Source organism: Coccinella septempunctata, chromosome 6 (assembly GCF_907165205.1).
Source record: "Coccinella septempunctata chromosome 6, icCocSept1.1, whole genome shotgun sequence".
Classification (NCBI taxonomy): domain Eukaryota; kingdom Metazoa; phylum Arthropoda; class Insecta; order Coleoptera; family Coccinellidae; genus Coccinella; species Coccinella septempunctata.
The window spans coordinates 34,275,622-34,293,334 of NC_058194.1; the positions used below are offsets into that span (position 1 = coordinate 34,275,622).

Sequence of the window (17,713 nt, forward strand, 5' to 3'; positions counted from 1 at the left end):
GGTCGAAGGCAGGGTGGCATTAGAAAAATTAGGAATTCTATCGAAGTGGATCTGAGACCATAAATCCTCCATTAATCAGATGAAGAATAGCTGTTTTAGATGATATACCAGAATCCCAGTGGTTTGTTGCAAAATGGCGGAGGAGCTGGTCTTTATATTTAGTATTTATTTCAATTACTTTAAGTAGGGTCACCATATTTCTTCTGGCCTGTGGCTTAGTGGTATTAAGGCAACAGAGGACTGTAGCTGTGCGAATCTAGAGCTCTTAGTGATAGTGTCCTTGTCGGTATGATGTTCTAGATGCATAAAGATCCTTAATTTCTGTCCAAATAACTCTCCTTCATACCATATAGATGATTCTTCGTCTAATGACCGTTTCAAAGGGTGTTTCGAAATCATATATAGTTGGCATTGCATGTAAGGGTCTTGCTGGGGGGTTTGAATGAGGTTAACTCAAGAATTTCCTTGAAATCACTGATATGTGTTAAATTCTTCGTTATTTCCTTGAGCTCCATGCCCGAGGTACTTCATTAGATACTCCATTAGTAGATCCAAAGTCTGTTGTTCGAAAATCGTCAAATTTGGCTAGCTTCTCTGGGCCATAGCCAAATTTTCTGATCTATCTTGTAGATAGATCTGCTGACCATCTCGTGAATCCGGAAAACCCGGAATATTTCCCTTCCGTTCCGCCTCTGGCATCCGGAAGGAGGGGATGCTTCCGCTCCCGTAAGCTTCGAAAGCGGCACAGAGAGCGCTCGGTCCCCAGCTCAGTCTAGCCTACGCAGGCTCCCGAAGATGTCGCAGGTCGAGGGTGACTACCCCTCGGTTATCGAACTCAACGTGGGCGGCGTGTGTTACACCACCAGCCTGGCCACCCTCAGAAACGTGCCGGACTCTCAGCTGGCCGCCATCTTCACAGGCAGACAACAGATCAGCCTGGACGCCAAGGGGAGGTATTTTCTGGACAGGGACGGGGTGCTGTTCCGGTACGTGTTGGATTATTTGAGGGACGGGGACGTCGTGCTGCCGGATTGTTTCAGGGAGAGAGAGAGGTTGAAGAAGGAGGCAGGTGGGTCCTTCTGCTTTGTCGAGTTTTTTCATTAGGCTTATTGCTGGGGGGATATTGCTAACTTTGTGGAAGATGTTGAGACTGCCCGAACATATTTCTGATGAATTCAACTTGATTTCTCAGTTTTATTCGAAAAATCACCAGATTAGCAGATGTTATCAACTGGTGGATAACGAGTTGCTTGAAATATTGGGGAATAACTTCTTATGGAGGTGTTGCATTCATGCAAATCAGACTTAGTACCTGTATGATTCAAAATGATTGAATAATTCGGCAAAATTTTGGGTGAATAGGGTTGATGCAAAAAGTGCTTAATGATTTTGAAGTTCCGAAGTAATTAAACACCTCTTCCACAAAAAATCAACGAGAAGATGGGCTATAAGAAAAATTTAGAACATAACTTCTGCAGTCAAAATTAAAACGCTCATTTCACATCATCAATGGTGGTTTTCTACCACGTAAATACGAATTTCTTTACTCACAAGCTAAAAGAAGTTATGTGCATCTAAACCGTGGACCTGAATTTACTACTTTGTGCAGAATTCTTGTCCACTTTGTACTCTTGAACGGTACATGCTTTAATTGTCGTACAAAACATCCATTTGAATCGAAAATTCCATTTATCCACCAAACTAACAGAGATATTCATACAATTCTGAGCTAGCGACGCGAATTTCCCATCCGAAACGATATTTTCATGGGCAATTTCATCGAATCGATGTGCGGATGAGCGTAAAACGCAATTTCGAAAAAACAAATCCCATAACGAGAAAGCGCATCATCAATTCGTTTTCCTCGACGTTGAGAACGAGCACACTCAACTCTCCGCTGGATACTCCTGATGAGGTTCCCATAATTAAAAAAGTTCTGAACGCCTAGCATTAAATTTGTACGGTAACTTATTAAAAGTCTGAACAATTCCATATTTCGGGAGCAGAGCGAAGTAATTATTCCCTAATTTATGCAAATTGAGCTACCTTGTCGCGCTGTTTTGGGGGTAGTCGATCTGACTTATTTAGAAGTTTTTTTTCGCTTGTCGAGGGTTGACGAACGATAAACTTGTTGCAGTAGAGGGTAGAGGGTAGTTAAATTTGGCTGTAGGCAATTTCTTCTTAAATTTTCTACATTCAAGATTCTTTTATGGCTTCCAGAGAAATACTGCCTGCCAGGTCTCGTGGAAGCCATCCTCAGCGAGTCCCGCAGCAAACCCCCAGGAGTCATCACTGTGGGATACCGCGGGAGCTTCCAGTTCGGCAAAGATGGCATGACAGATGCGAAATTTCGAAAACTCAGTCGCATTTTGGTATCTGGCAGGGTTTCTTTGTGCAGGGAGGTGTTTGGAGAAAGTCTGAACGAGAGCAGGGATCCAGATCATGGAATATCGGAAAGGTAAATGTCACTTCTCGCCATATTTCACCCTTCGATATAATTTTTTACGCCATATAAATTCAGATCAGTTGAAGCCATTCGTTATCTAGTATTTGTGTTAGTTTTTTTCGAGGCAGCAGGTGGCAGAACTGCCTGGCGATTCATCCGAGTGAAGATAAATGTTCTCTAATCTAGCAGTGATTGATTATCTTGGATAAAGGGCCACCCCTGCTGATTGTGACTAATCCTTGTTCATTTCGAGTAACGAATTGGGGGAAATTACTGTTTGTTTGATGCCGTTTCCAACTATTCAACTAGATGTTTACTTGTAATTTTGACAGTAACATATTATTCACACTTGACGAGCGATATATTGGGGAAAAAATCGTCAGCGTCTTCAAATATTGTATTTTATTTAAATGGATAATATATAGGTATGGAGAAACGACGACTTAAAGAACTCTTGAGATTATCCTCAGATTAGCACAAATTTAATACCTTCATGAAAGTTATGTAGACCGTTGTGCATATGTAGAAGAAGAATTTGAAAAAACGAATATAAAAGAAGGCTATCTTCAAGGAAAATCAATCTGATTTTCTGCTGGAAATCCTCTGGAAGAGCTCTGAAAGCACAACTCTCCAAAAGACAAAACTAATTTCGAATCTCGTAGTCTACGTAGTATTCAGAGTCCTAATTCGTAGGAAAATCATGATAGCGCCCAACTAAGGTGGCAAAAAGGGCTTCGTTGTTGATCCCAAGAGTCTAACTGGCAAAACAGTAACAACCTCCATCCGAAACTCCGCAAGTTCTCCCATTGTTTCAGCAAATTCGCAATGACGGATCCTTTCAGCCAGGAAAATGTAATTTTAGTTTCATTATCCGTCCAAATGGTACAGATATTTGGCCCCTTTACAACTCTCCGCTTCAGACTTCAAAGGAAGCGAATAGGACAAAGATGCACATACTCCTCTCTCGGAGTCAATCACGATCTCATCGCAGATGTGAATCGTGAGGATAATATAACGCATCTCGCATTTCTTTCGGATCCTTGAAGTAAATACATCACCTTTCGGGTAGAAAAGGTGTTTTGTAAGGATCAATTCCTCGAAATCGACACCAGACAGATCGGGTTATCCTTCGGATAGTAATTCCTGCCGATTCTCTCAGCCCTGTCGTTCGCCTAGTGGTAGCACTGATTTCCAGACAAATGGATGACATCTGACGTCAAAAACTAAATTGAACCTGTCACGAACTAGATGGATCGTGGCTTTTCCGTACGTATAATCCAATTTCGGAGGAAAAACTGCGATTGACGTTCACCAAGAAATTCTCGATAATACTTCGCGATATACTGGATTTTTCCTTGCCATAAAATGATTCCCAAACCACAAATTGGTTCATCCATTTCGACAGAACCGTTCGGTCTTGAGGAAGACCCCATCTTTTTAGGATCTTTTCCAAAGTCAACTTTAGAGTAGTTTTCCTTCCAGGAAAATTATCGCAGATCTAAATGTGATACATATTCTGAAAGACCAACTCTTAAATGAATAGATCACATTCATCCTGATCATAGAACGAAGATTTCTTCTTTTTTTCAGATATACCAGCAGGTTCTTCCTGAAGCACTTCTTCCTGGAGCAGGCCTTCGACATGCTTTACGATCAGGGTTTCAAGATGGTGGGCAGTTGCGCTTCCGGTACAGCTGGCGTGGGGGATCTCAAGCCTGGCACAGATGTGGAAGAGAACCGTTGGAACCATTACAATGAGTTCGTTTTCGTCAGAGAGTGAGCCTTCTGTTATCCAGAAGCAGTCGAATTTTGTCTCAGTGGGTATTCGTCGAGATATTGGAAAAATATTGATATTTCGGGGAGAAAAACGATTGTGAAATTTGTAGGAGTAACTTTAAATTAGTTGATGAAATGTTCGAAAAGAACCTTAGCAAAGAACTGCTCCTTTACCATTTCCTATAAGTCTCATTTATAAATGCAAAACTTTCCTTTCCTTTTCCGTCAAAGAGGTTTTTCCTCTATAATTTGGATAGGTATCGTTGACAAACTTTTACTCCTGATTCATCCCTTAGATAATGATGATAAAGGTGAATCATTTCAGGTAGTCAAATAATCATGTCTGATTTGGTACAAATGACCAAACGTTTTAGAGTCTTCTGAAAAGCAAAAAAATATCGTTTTATGTACAATAATTGATAGTATGGTGTTCACCCTTAACATAAACGTATATCTGTTAAGCTAGCTAACTCCACATTAGTCAAAGTTCATTTTACAGAAGAAACATTCCCTTGAACGTACCTTCCTGAAGAAAGATTCGAATTTGTATGGAATCATTCATTTCCCTTTATGTTTCATTGTACTGTAATTTGATGTTTTTGTGGATAATATTACGAGAACTGTGTCAAAAAACACGTATGCTACCATGAACCAAAATGAACACTAGTATGGACAAAGCTATTCATGTCTTCTATGTGGGCATACTGAACTAAACTTTTCGAACAAGTCGAGTTCAGTTCAGTCCCCAAACTGTGAAGTATATCTTCAGTAATAGATTATAGTATGATTTCGGAGTAGGGCTGCTTCATCCCAGTATATTTTTCTTCGACATAACATGAAAACTTTACACATGGCGTTCTTCTGTTTTCGATCGAACTTCCAGTAATGAATAGATTGGATTGGTTGTGATGATAAATGGCCAGTTGAATCGTAATTTTTCTTCTTGTATTCCTATTCCTTCGGCATTTTCAGCTGCACGAATCCAGGCATTAAATTTTTCAGCTATACGTGACCCGAAATCAATATGCTATTCACGGTTCCTGATGCTCCGAGCTCCCGACTTCAAAATTTGCCATTCCACTTTAATTATCTTCGTGCCTCCATTTTTATCGCATTCGCGATTTGTCGGAAAAAATTGGCAATTTATTGTTCTGTAGCTTCTTCTTTCATCCGAACAGCCCTCCTCCTACAGGCTACAAAGATAATAAGCTGTTATAAAAATAGTTATTAGATGATGGAAAAATATTTTTAATAGATATTCTCAGAGGACAGCTTATCTACATCGATCTATTGATGACAAATCTTCATTTGTGCCCAATGATTGGAGCGACTTTGTATATAGTGAAAAACGTCTTATGCTTTAGAATATATACGCAGTAATTTAAAGAGAAAATCAAAATATGTAATATAATCACATATGTCTTTATATAATGAATTCTTTTATTGAATTTCTGAAATATAATATGTATATCCATTATGTTGTTGTCAACCTTATTGAAGATTCAAATGTCTAAAATGATATATTTAGAACTTTCCTTTTGTGATCAACCTGTATTAGAATCAGAGAAAATATATTAGTTATTTGTATCCAGCATTTTATTTTCATTACTCCTTCTGATAATATTTCAGGTTTTTTCTTAGCTTTCATTGTTTTCGACAAAACAACATAAATTCTATCATGCATGTTGTGTCCTGAATGCCTTGAAAAGATGAAAATTATTCTAGAACTAATGGTTTCCAGAATTTGGAATGAATTCATAAAAACAAGTTCTATCTGGAAAAGAATGATACCTCCTCTTTCTATGCAGTTCAATTTGTAACGCAATGTTTGTGAATGTTGTCGAGTAGTTTCAGCAATTGTAAGTTCGCATTTCATTTGACTTCAGGGCTCTGAAACTGAAAAGATCAGTATCGAAATGACGAATACCCTTCGGACTGGCGTGTCGGACTTCTCAATGCAGAATTAATCATGATGAAAGGTGTATTAAATCATTTTTATCTCCCTCCAACCACCTCTGCAGTTTGTTGCAGTGGAATTTCCTAGTGCTATTGGTCACGCGAAGGCCTCTGATGAGTTTGTCGAGCCCTTCACTAAAAAGATTTCAGCGAATTCATTTCATCAGCTCAATTTTCAATCAAACTCGATCTATTATTTGTGAATGGTTGAATTCTTTTAAATGGATGATTTCTTGAAATTTATCTCTTAATTCATGGGTATTTGAAGACTTTTTTTTCCAACTTTCATTTCCCTTCGTCAAATTTATCGATTAAATATTGATCGTAAAATGTCGTTTACTTCCAGCGAAATATCGACCATGATACAAAATGGCGAATACGCCGGTCCATTCTCCGAATAAAATATATCTATAGCGCGTACATCTACGTGTATAGATATTGATGTTGGGCATTCAATAATTCGACAGAAAACTCTCAGTATGTATTACAGCATCTGAACTAAGTGGTTCCGACATCATAATAGAATTTTTGGGCAGGTGAAGATATACATCCACCAAAATAAAAGTTCGAATTTGGGCCAAGTTCGATGAGTCAATCATGACAGTCGAAAATTCGATGTGAGAACTTGGCGAGGTATTCAACTCATCCGTTATAATCTTGAATAACCTTTGGAATCTTCTGCTGAATGATTGATGATGGAAGGCACATAATAAAACGATGAATTAAAGGATTGGCATCGACGCTCCGTTCCACGGCAATTGCTTCCGGTATTATTAGTGGCCTAATCGATAAAGTACAGGGTCTGATAAAGGCCATTCATTAATCACTTTGCCTCAATAAATTCTCACCGACCTGCCACGCTATATCTTTGCCCAAGATGCGATACGGTAAATTGCCAACATACCTACAGTCTCCACACCTTCGTGATTCGCCACGTTGTTTATTACACGAAAAGCTGCATTAGGTCCGTTTGAAAATTAAAAAAAAAATCCAGAAGAAGTCGAACTTACCTGAACGTGTTTCTATCAGAGCTTTCTATTCATTGGACGACTCTGACCCACTAGATTCTTTATAGAATCTTCCAGATTGAAAAACTGTATGAAAGAACAAAAAATTATCTCTTTCTTCTCTGTTTCCATCAATATAGATGCTTTAATGTGCCTCTCATTAAATACATAATTAAAATAATCACAGTTCATGGACGTCACACAACGTTTCTTATGCAGACAGACAAAAGTTCAAGAATATAGTAGCACTACAGCCTTTTCGGATATAATACTTGACTTCACGATGTTTATCCCTAAGAAATATTAGATTTTATCCATTTGAGATACTTCGAGATATCTGCAATCAATATAGGGCTGCTTTGATCGCATCTAAACTTCTCATGAAGGGCTCTACCAACACTCAACACACCTCTCAACTCCCAGACATACTCAGAATCGGATTTTATGTCCATCACTCCACTTCCTGAACTCCCGATACAAACCTCATGATCTGAAAAAACAAATTGACAGATTCATCCAAGATTTACGTAAATTTTCAACGGAATAATTGTTGATTAAGTTTTCACCCACCTTGAACATACGTGGCGCAATAATTATCGTCGTTCATCAGGGTTAGATACGAAGGTTCCAAGCTGGCGCATTTGTCATCGCTCAAAGGAACAGTCTTAGCGACTCCCAAATTCAACAGGGTTCCGTCCCCCTTGAAACCGTACCCCAAAATGAAGGATTCCTCGGGTAGCTTCCCAGAGCTGGGAAGACAGATGGGCTGAACCGCCTCATCCGCCTCTACGTCCTTCTGCAGCTTCACAACAGCCAAATCGTTCGTCAAAGTTGTCTCGTTATAATCCGGATGAACGACGACGGCTTTCACCTTGTGGATGTCGTCTTCGTCGGCTTCCTGAACGTTGAGATTCTTTAGCCTCGCTGTGAGGAGACCAGTGGATATGGGGGTGTTGGAATCCTGCCACGTCACGCAATGGGCTGAGGTCAAGAGGGTGTTTTCCGAAACGAGAGTGGCCTCGCAAAGTAGGGATTGAGTCCCGTTGATCTCTTTGAAAAGACCAGCCTGCCAGGGCCATTCCCCTGGGAGCACCTTGATGTTGTCGTTGGGTATCAAGGAATTCAGCAGTAGGGCTTTACCGCATTTTGTGGTGTTGGAGGAATTGTGGTGGGTGACGCCTTGGGATTTCACCGATGAAATGAATTTTTTGTTGTTGAAATCTCCAATGTACAAGCTGCTTTCACTGCTGCAAAAAATTTAATGGATATTAGGAGAACAAATAAGTATTTTATTTTGTAAAAACTCACATTTGTTCTGGAGGACATATCTTTTTCCCATTGAGGATCACTGAAATTAACACTGGGACCTTTCCATCCAGGAGTTCACCACTTACAGTTAGACTAGCTGGAGTGTCTGCTTTAAGCATGTAGTTTCTGTTGGCCAACCTGACTTCCTCAGTTTCATTATACCTAACGACGAAATCGTCCTAAAAAAAACCTTCAATGCATTGATTTACTTCTTCTACGAGCAACGTCTATATATTTATATCTTAACTCCCTAATCAACATGGCAATTGCCATCATATAATAACCCCCGTGCCCTAAACAGCCCCCGAGGGATTAAAACCCCCCAGAACTCACCGAAACCACGACGCCTCGCAACTTTGGCCTGGTGAACAGCCTCACCCAGACCCCGTCCAGATCAGATTCCGAGTTCAAAGTCAAGTTGGCTCTCCATCCTTCCTCCGAAACTTCCTCGTATCGAAATATGTCCGGGCAGGGGGAGACGGGATCAAGGGGAAGGGGGTGGCACTCGGGAACGATTACGAGGACTCCCGCTAGAAGCAGGACTATCGCTGCGGGCATCTGGAATATCGAAAATTATGGGATAAACCGAGATGTAAGGGTTGTATAAGAGGACGATTTAGAAGGCAATAATATCTTGGGCCAATATGTGAGTTATATCGAATAGGGGATGTTATTGGGGGTTTCTATCAGGAACCCACATCGATTTCATGAAATATTACTGGAGAATTCGAGGCAAATGTTGGGGGAATTCGATTGAAAGTGTACCGATTATTTTCATTTCATATCATAGGAGGAACATTTAGTTAATATGTACGATGATACACACTCAAAACATGTAATAATCAGGAAAAATGGTTGGGCAAAAAGATTAAAATTTCAAATTAATCGTTTGTCAAAACGAAGCAAAGAAAAATCTATCTTTATTCTAACAAGAAATTCATTATTTACTACCCAAATCAAAATTAAACTTTTTCGTATTGAATTCAAATGTTTCACTACCAGAAGAAATTGACTAGAAGAAACTCCAATCAATCTAATTGATTCTGGCCAAATCCTCTCGCGTATTATAACACGGAATTCTCCATGGCATTCCAAATAGGTCAAAGTTTCATCAGACCGTTGATACATCCGATATCCGATAATTCCATCAACGAATTCATTAACAGTTTGCCCATATCATTATCGCATCGGAATCGCATGATGATCGTTTCCTTTCCTACTTATGGATATTCATTTCCGGCTAAAGGACCTTTCACACGCGTGACATGGAACCTTATAAGTGGATTATTCGAAATTTGCATGGATTTTTATGCAATTCCACTCTGGTTTTTTAACTATTCTATCAACACAGGCTACTTCGACTAATAAGGCCCAAAATTTTTCCACGACAGAAACATTTAACTCGTTACCGAATTCTCTGTCAAGAAAAGGAGTATTGTACGATAACTTCGTAAAAAATACATAACATACCATCAGAGGCAAATCACACGGAGGTTAATTTGTTGTGTTAAATCAATGATTTGCGTGTTAAAAACTAATTTAAATCTGGGTATAAAAACACTAATAAGCTTAATTAAGCCGGATATATAATACTAATAGTGGCGATGATACAAAACGATGAATGAAAAACACGTGGAAAAGTGATTTATAGCACGCAATGAAAGAATTAAAATTACGTAAATACAGAGGCGGACGAAAAATATTTGTGACTCGAAAGAAACGTAGGTATACGTACAAAATGAGTTATAGATAAGAAAACTCATATCCTATATTCAGTTTTTTCACTGAAAATTTAGATTTGAAGTTGTGTTTTATAGTTTGTAGCATGACTGGTCTTCAATTCGTGATTTTTCATAAAATAAGTGAAGCAATAATTTCGTAGGTGAGAGATGGGAGGGAAATGTCAAAAAAAACATTTGTATAACTCGCCACACCTATTGAACCTAGCAAGCTGAAAAATGTACTCAGTTTTTAAAACATATTAGCAGTATTAAGATTAGAGCTCCGCAATAATGAAAATTCAGTGGAAATCAGTGTGCCCCATTAAAATATTTTTAAAGTCATTGATTTGGCTTCAAATGTTCAAAATACCCCTACTATACTAGATTTTACCATCTGCAATGTACACAGAAATGACAAAAGTACCCACTCTGCATGGATAATCTGCATGATGGGTACACAGTTCGAGATTAAGAGAGTTTCACATCAAAATAATGAAATGAACATTCAATAAATGCATATTCTATAAAAGAACCATTCTCAGACTAGCATAATCAGTGTCAACTCCCTTATAGTAGTTACTCCATGGATGAAGTTGAAGTGATAAGAATTTCGAAAATTTCGATTAATTTTGAACCCACCTTATGCCTGTTGGTCGCACTGCACAAGATCTCACCACAGTTTTGCCAATATTGCGAGTTTGGACGCTCTAGAAGCTCCTTCTTCACCTCCGTCGCCACATCTATGGATCCAGAAAAACCTGTCTAGATTGTTGATCTTGTTCAAGGCTCGGCCTCAAATCACGTAATTCGTAATTTCCTATCGAAGGAGAACATACAAAAACAATACACTACCTTCCGCTTCGAATAGATTGAAAAAGAGTTCGATGTTTACGCTGTAAGCATTTTTACTGACAGCAAAACATTCGTAGTTGATGCGTCAGGTGTTGGGCGATAAGAAAGGATAGCTATTGTCGAGTAGTACAATAATTGTCGCCAAGGAGTTCCTACTTTGGATAGTTGATCTAGAGTGGGTGAATAGGTTGTAACCGGTGCGAAGTAGACTCTCAAGAATAAATATACAGGGTGGGAATAAATTGTTGCGAAAAATTTCAGGGGTGATTCCTTGTCAACACATAGTGTGCTTTTTTTATATATTTTTTTGAGCAGCTCCTGCTTGAATACAGCTCCCTTAAGATGGAAGTTGAGAAATAATTTTTGATTTTCTTCAAAGAAGCCGAAAAACGGACAATTAAACTTCCGCATTCACTATTCAGCGACTTCCACTGTGTTATTTGTCTTCCACGTTAAACTCAACTAGGCAATTCATTATTTTCACGAGAAAAAAATTATCTGCCTACGATATCACTTTTTCTGCGCCGTATCTGTTTTCAAATGTCAGAAACTAATTTATTGTAGGTCCTCGTAATATTCAAGATGAACTAGTGCTACTTCCCAGATTCAAGATAAAAATTAAATGATGAGAGATAGGGGAATCATTTCATCAACTTGATTGATTGATAATATTTTCCAACGCATGTTATTTCCTCCAAATAAATAATACGATTAAAGTTAACGACACACTTGAGATCTTAACCGTATTCTTTATCATAAGTTGAGGATGCAACAGATGTGGCTTTATCAATTTCCATTGTATTCCCTATCGATTAAATCATTCTGCGCCAAAATATTTGATGATGCTTGCTTGAGCATAATCAGATATCAAAATGACCCCGCACAACTATTTTTTTCACAGGATGTGTATCAATTTTGCAATACTTCCTTTTCAAATGCGTGCGATGACTTCAATTCATTACTCATTCATATTACTCAGAATTTGTCTTGAATAAACAATGATATTCTGTTTGAAAATAAGTCATCACGGGTTTTCAGAAAAAAATACATACTTTATTATATCATCACTGAGAAAATGAGTAACATACATGCGTTATTGACATGAAAATTTTCATTTTTTTCGCTGAAGACGCGTTTATCGAATGTAGAATCATCAAGTTATCTTTATACTTATCGTTGGCTATCAGTACAAATGGAAAATGTCGTAATTGTCCAGGAGATTATGGAATTTTCAATGAATAAGTGATCGATATGTTATATTCTGCGGAGAAAACCGAAATAGTTCGGGTGAAAAGGTTGCGTGGATAGAATATGTTTGATTGAGGTCTATATGTGAAGTGAAAATGGCTATCCAAAATCTTCAATATTTACCTATCCTAATATCGATTTATTTCCCTGCTACATTTATACTATCGTAAGTAGTGATTTTGTTTCGAATAATTTATTTGCTGATGAAAATTACGGGATTCATTTAATACTTATAACAAATACTTCTTCAGGTATATCATAGCAGTTTCTACTGACGATGTAACTCCCCTGTTTCCTTACATAAGCGACACGGGAACCTTCTCCCCTGAGAGTTGTATATTTGGACAGTTGCTCAACTTGGGGGCCTTATTTGGTAAGTTCCTCCCCTTAAAATACCAGTTGATCAATTCGATTCTGTTCAATTTCATTCCAGTCGGTTGCGGTGCGTACCTTAGATACCTCCAAATCAAAGATCTCCACCAAAACAATCAACTTCCTTTCGTTGTGGAAAAACTGAATGGAAGAGCGTGTGTTTTGGGTATCATAACGGCCCTAGGGATCAGCATAGTTGGGAATTTTCAAGAAAAGAATGCTCTAATCGTTCACTTGATTGGAGCGACCTTCGCTTTTGGAGTCGGCGGTGTCTACCTATGTTTCCAGGTGAGGGTTTCTTTCACTCATTTAGAAACTGTCCTTGATTGTCCTGATTTCATTGCAGAGTTATATTTCGTTTAAAATCTATCCACTCGTGGGCAATAAGACGCTAAACTGGATAAGGGTCATTCTAGCTGTTGGAACTTTAATTTTCTTCGTTCTTGTGTTCCTTTTCGCTATAATAGCGGCTATTGTTGGCAAAAACGCTGGTAAATATTTCGTTCCGCACCGTATAACTTGCAGTAAACCGAGTCTGTTGCAGGAAACGAACATGCGGAGGAGACCATAAACACCAAATGGACCTCTGACCAAGCAGGATGGGGCTGGCACTTCGCGAGTACGCTCAGCGAATGGATCCTGGCTTTTTGTATGCTCCAGTATCTCGCAACTTACGCGTATGATTTTAGGGGGCTCACTTTGAACGAAATCACCGTCTCGAATAAATTAAAATGAAGATTTCGAGGGATGACGCTTCAAATGATGAAGTTAAGATGATATTCATCAGCATTCTGTGAAGAACTTGACGATAATTCTGTATTATTTCTGAACTTTTATATATTTGTGGAAAAAAGCGATATTACTATTTTTATTGTGCGTAAATTTTTTTCAAGATTTATGAAACATTTGGGTTGTTATTTAATTTTTTTATATTTGCCGCGTATGTTGAATTGCATAGGCAAAACTGCAGTTTTTCGTCGTAGTTAAATGAACTGAAACGCCTAAAATTAACTTCATTTGCCCAATATTAACTTCAATTGCCCAATATTTAAAGATATTCCAATATATGTTGTGAGAATTCCGAAAACTTATCGTCTCCTACATGGATCATAGAAAATCGCATAAAAGATGCATTTCGAGATGACCTCACAATGAGGGGCACCTAAATCCTCTATGATCACAAAATAATGTAAATAAAAAACAGTTTTCTATCATACCCATAGAAATTTAACTTACTTATGTCAGGTAAGTATATCTATGATCATACCGCACTTTTACTTCACCCATAGACTTTCTCTACGACTTCACCACTAAGTGACAAGTAAACTTTTTCATCCCTCAGGTAAAATGGCGGTTCTGTCAAAGTCAGATGATCCGGAATGCCCTACAAATGTGATGCGAATAAAAAATCAGTCATATTTAAATTTTTATTATATTCCAATATTCATCTAAATTCTTTGCTTTCATATTTCATCAATTCCGAACAAATGTGGGAGCGAATATGGAGCTGAACCGAAGAAAAATAAAATAAACAGGCTTCGCTCAGTTCTTAAAGATTATGCCAAATGAGTCCTAAAATTTGAAAACTTCAGCAAAAATAAAAATATTGTTTGTTCGGTAATCAACCAAAACCTCTCGATATTTCCTCAAATAAAACGATTCATATATTTACAGAGCAAATTTTCAGTAATCAGTCTTTTTCTTCTTCAACGATGGCTTCTGAAAGACTTGTTTAGCTCCTCCCGCCTGACTACTGTGGAATTTCAAATTCTGTGGTGTCTCATTGGACCAAGGCGAGTCGAACTGCGTAGTATCTTGATCCACCAGATGAGTGTACTTGGTTCTGCCCGACCGACCAAAGTTTTTAACTTGCATAACTTTAGGTAGTACCGTTTTGTCAAAGTGATCTTCCAGAGTGGCCTGCGCAAAATCGCGTTTGAAGACCTCGTCCTCCTTGTCCAAATAGAAGGCACCTCTGTGGTAATACTTCTGCAAGAATTTGTATTTGCCTTTTACTGCCTTGTTGGTGACTTCTTTGGGGTTCAATCGCAACTCTAACCGTCTTTCTTCTTCCGTCATATTCCTCAACCTCTCTATCTCGAGCCTTTCCTTCTCCAAGGCTTCTCTTTCTTCCCTGTCCCTTTTCACTCGTTTCAGTTCTCTCAGTTTCCAAGCCTCATACTGGATTTCATCATTCTCATCATCTGTATTCACGTCGTTCAAGTTGGGCTCGTTATTTTCCTTGGAGGCTAACTGCTGTTCTTTTCTTATAGTCTCTTCTACTAACCTTAACGTTTGTCTTCTTCTTTCTTCTGCTTGTTTTAAAGCTTCCTGTTCCATTTGCTTCTGCTTAAGTTCTTCCTTTTCTTTTTCAATTATGGTTATTCTATCTCTTTTTCTCACAAATATTGGTTTCAACCGTGGACCTTCAATAAAACATTCGATATCAATTCAAAAATTTCTCAGTAATTGACGGACTTACCAGTATCCTCCTCTGAATCTGTATATTCCTCATATTCTGACGACTCTGAATCGGAATCCGATTTTTCATCCTCTTTAACCAAATGCTCTTCCTCAGTTTTTGTGATCATTTTTTGTTTCAATAATTCTCTCCTACGCTCTATTTCAGTATCGCTCAACTCGGCTTCAGATTCATCCTCATCAGGTCCCGCTTCAAGCATATGCTTTTGTTCTACAAAAAAGATTCGAGATTGAGATAATCCTTTGAAAGGTTTCGATATTAATTACCAATTATAGTAGACTGTTCTTCTCTGTCTGATTCTTCATCTGAAGATTCCAAAACTTCTGGGACTATAATATGTCTCCTCCTTTCAGGTCGATGTTCTGTTTCAATTTCTGCTATTTTGAGACGTCTCAATCTAGGATCGTTTAATTCTTCATCACTTTTTGGATGCTCTGGAGAAGGAGGAAAGTTTTGCTGATTTCTTTTATCCAAAAAGTCCTCATCGTCACTTTCACTGTTGGAACCAGCATCTTGAGCATAATCTGGTTTTTTACCCGAAACATATCTATGTACCTTAACTTTCTGCATAGATATTTCACCTAAAAGTAATAAACGGTTAATGTACGAATGTAATCAGAGGTACATTTTTCACAAAAAATGAATATTGGGTTTCAGTATTTACCCTTTTCATTTCGAACTGGAACAGCTCCTGCTGTACTTTGTATAGCGTAAGTTGAGGTTGGATTCATCATTTTGGCTGAAGATTATTAAATGTAAAACCTAAGTATCAAAGATAAAATCCTGAGCTATGTGTATTTTATTTCATATTCAACCTTTTTTAACTTGTTTAGATTTTTATAACCAACACAGATGACGAGATGTCAAACTATAGAAGAACATGTGTCATGTGTCGAACAGTTCACCCGTTCACAGACAGATTCAGTCACCACCACAGAACAGACTTACTTTATGGTCACCACAGAATAACCAGACACAGAGACACTAGAGACAGTTTCTTTAGTGTTCTGTGGTCTGAACTTTATGAAATATATGAAATCTAGTGGTGTGAAATTGTGAATTTTATAAAATCATGTAAGTAAATATCAATTAAAAGAAATATGATTTGATCGATTCCAGAATAACTTGGAAGATTTAAGAATTACTTAGTCGAATTGATTGGAAATAGCATTGCTTCAAACTGATGGTTATTACATTTATAAATCTCAATATCTGTACATGTTTCGAACGTAATTTTGTATCAATCCCATTTGGGACGCGAAACAATGCGATATTAGCTTCAATTGATCCTAAAAGAACATTTCTACATACGAAAAATAATGAAATTTCAAGAAAGAAAGTTATTCGGAACTTGGTTCAAGGCACGCTCGAGGTTTTCATATTTTCGCGTTATATGTTCATATAACTAATACATAGAAACACGAATATTTTGTCCTGGGGTCAAAAAAGGCCCATAAATCCCACATTTTGTTTCAAAAAGGATAAACTTCTAGGCTTATTCCGCCAAGTATTCGGTTTTCGCTAGTCACATAATGATGAAATAATATAATTGTTCAGTGATCAATAACAAAAACTTGTAGCCGATTTATATAAATAAACAATAAAGTTCAGTTCAACAGGTTCTGTTGAACTCTCTCTCTGTTGAATTCTCAAATTATTCCAAAATATAATATCGGGCGAAAACGATTGAAATTAAACATAGATACCCGTTCCTACCTTTCATGCGCGAGATGCTCATTTCACGTTATTGCGCCGCCACAGCCGACTCTGAAATTCGAAATTTTACGAACGCACCGGCGTCGTTTCAAAACAATTGAACGTAGGGGACGCGAAAGAAGTGTTGTGAAGTGTTTTACTCCTTGAAAAATTGCAAAAATTTGCATTAAAAGTAAGTAATCTACCCAAATAAATAACTGAAAATGTACCTCAAAACGACCTTTGTATAATTGAAATACTTCCCCAAATATCAACTCTAGTTTTGAAACAATTCCTTTATGAAGCAACGCTCAACGAAACTATGTACTTAGAGTCATTAAAACTGAGGGCTTTTTCAATTATTTGCCATTTTCCAACAACCAGTTCGTGAGAATATATAACTTACTGTCCATTTCCATTTCAGAGTGAACTTTCCGGAGACCAGGGTGACCTCGAGGTCGAAGAAAAAAAATGATGGAAGGGTCTTAGGTAAACAGTCTTGTCCCTTCTAGGGCTGGGCTGCTAAGGGATCTCCCCGAAATCATTTTCAACTTTAGCCATCGATGGACCAAGAGCGAAAAAGCAAGATTTTAACGTCAATGTGAGTGATTTTCAAGTATCGGTCCATGCAATGTTCCTAAGAACTCTCCGTAAACATAATTTTTACTACTGCTGGGCGTCCAATTCGTGATTTCATTAGTTTGCAATCTTAATTCATAGGAATGTTGCATGGACTGCTAGATAGGTGGAGGGAACCAAATTTTCTTGCCGATTTATAGCTCAAGAGATAGATATACATAGATATCTTTATCGATACATTTTTAAAAATTATAAATGTTAATTACATGAT

At 37.9% G+C, this 17,713-nt stretch overlaps 4 protein-coding genes across 4 annotated transcripts; 2 read left to right on the plus strand and 2 right to left on the minus strand.

Annotated features, from left to right (window-relative positions):
• Positions 1 to 743: 743 nt before the first annotated feature.
• LOC123315076 (BTB/POZ domain-containing protein KCTD12) lies at positions 744 to 4,527 on the plus strand. Its single transcript, XM_044900634.1, has 3 exons — positions 744 to 1,069; positions 2,221 to 2,458; positions 4,037 to 4,527. The coding sequence occupies exons 1-3, from the start codon at positions 796 to 798 to the stop codon at positions 4,224 to 4,226; spliced, it is 702 nt and encodes a 233-aa protein (XP_044756569.1). The 5' UTR covers positions 744 to 795; the 3' UTR covers positions 4,227 to 4,527.
• Positions 4,528 to 7,292: 2,765 nt separating this feature from the next.
• On the minus strand, positions 7,293 to 11,300 carry LOC123315320 (chymotrypsin-C-like). Its single transcript, XM_044900973.1, has 5 exons — positions 10,854 to 11,300; positions 8,827 to 9,051; positions 8,494 to 8,672; positions 7,756 to 8,432; positions 7,293 to 7,675 (listed from the first exon to the last, which is right to left on the minus strand). Exons 2-5 carry the CDS (start codon positions 9,049 to 9,051, stop codon positions 7,479 to 7,481), a joined length of 1,278 nt encoding a protein of 425 aa, XP_044756908.1. The 5' UTR covers positions 10,854 to 11,300; the 3' UTR covers positions 7,293 to 7,478.
• Positions 11,301 to 12,160: 860 nt separating this feature from the next.
• LOC123315322 (DNA damage-regulated autophagy modulator protein 2) lies at positions 12,161 to 13,557 on the plus strand. Its single transcript, XM_044900974.1, has 5 exons — positions 12,161 to 12,480; positions 12,566 to 12,687; positions 12,748 to 12,974; positions 13,033 to 13,177; positions 13,231 to 13,557. Exons 1-5 carry the CDS (start codon positions 12,410 to 12,412, stop codon positions 13,419 to 13,421), a joined length of 756 nt encoding a protein of 251 aa, XP_044756909.1. The 5' UTR covers positions 12,161 to 12,409; the 3' UTR covers positions 13,422 to 13,557.
• A 542-nt stretch (positions 13,558 to 14,099) lies between these two features.
• Positions 14,100 to 16,053, minus strand: LOC123315650 (microfibrillar-associated protein 1). The gene is made up of 4 exons (XM_044901446.1): positions 15,833 to 16,053; positions 15,435 to 15,749; positions 15,169 to 15,378; positions 14,100 to 15,112 (listed from the first exon to the last, which is right to left on the minus strand). The coding sequence occupies exons 1-4, from the start codon at positions 15,900 to 15,902 to the stop codon at positions 14,370 to 14,372; spliced, it is 1,338 nt and encodes a 445-aa protein (XP_044757381.1). The 5' UTR covers positions 15,903 to 16,053; the 3' UTR covers positions 14,100 to 14,369.
• Positions 16,054 to 17,713: the final 1,660 nt, after the last annotated feature.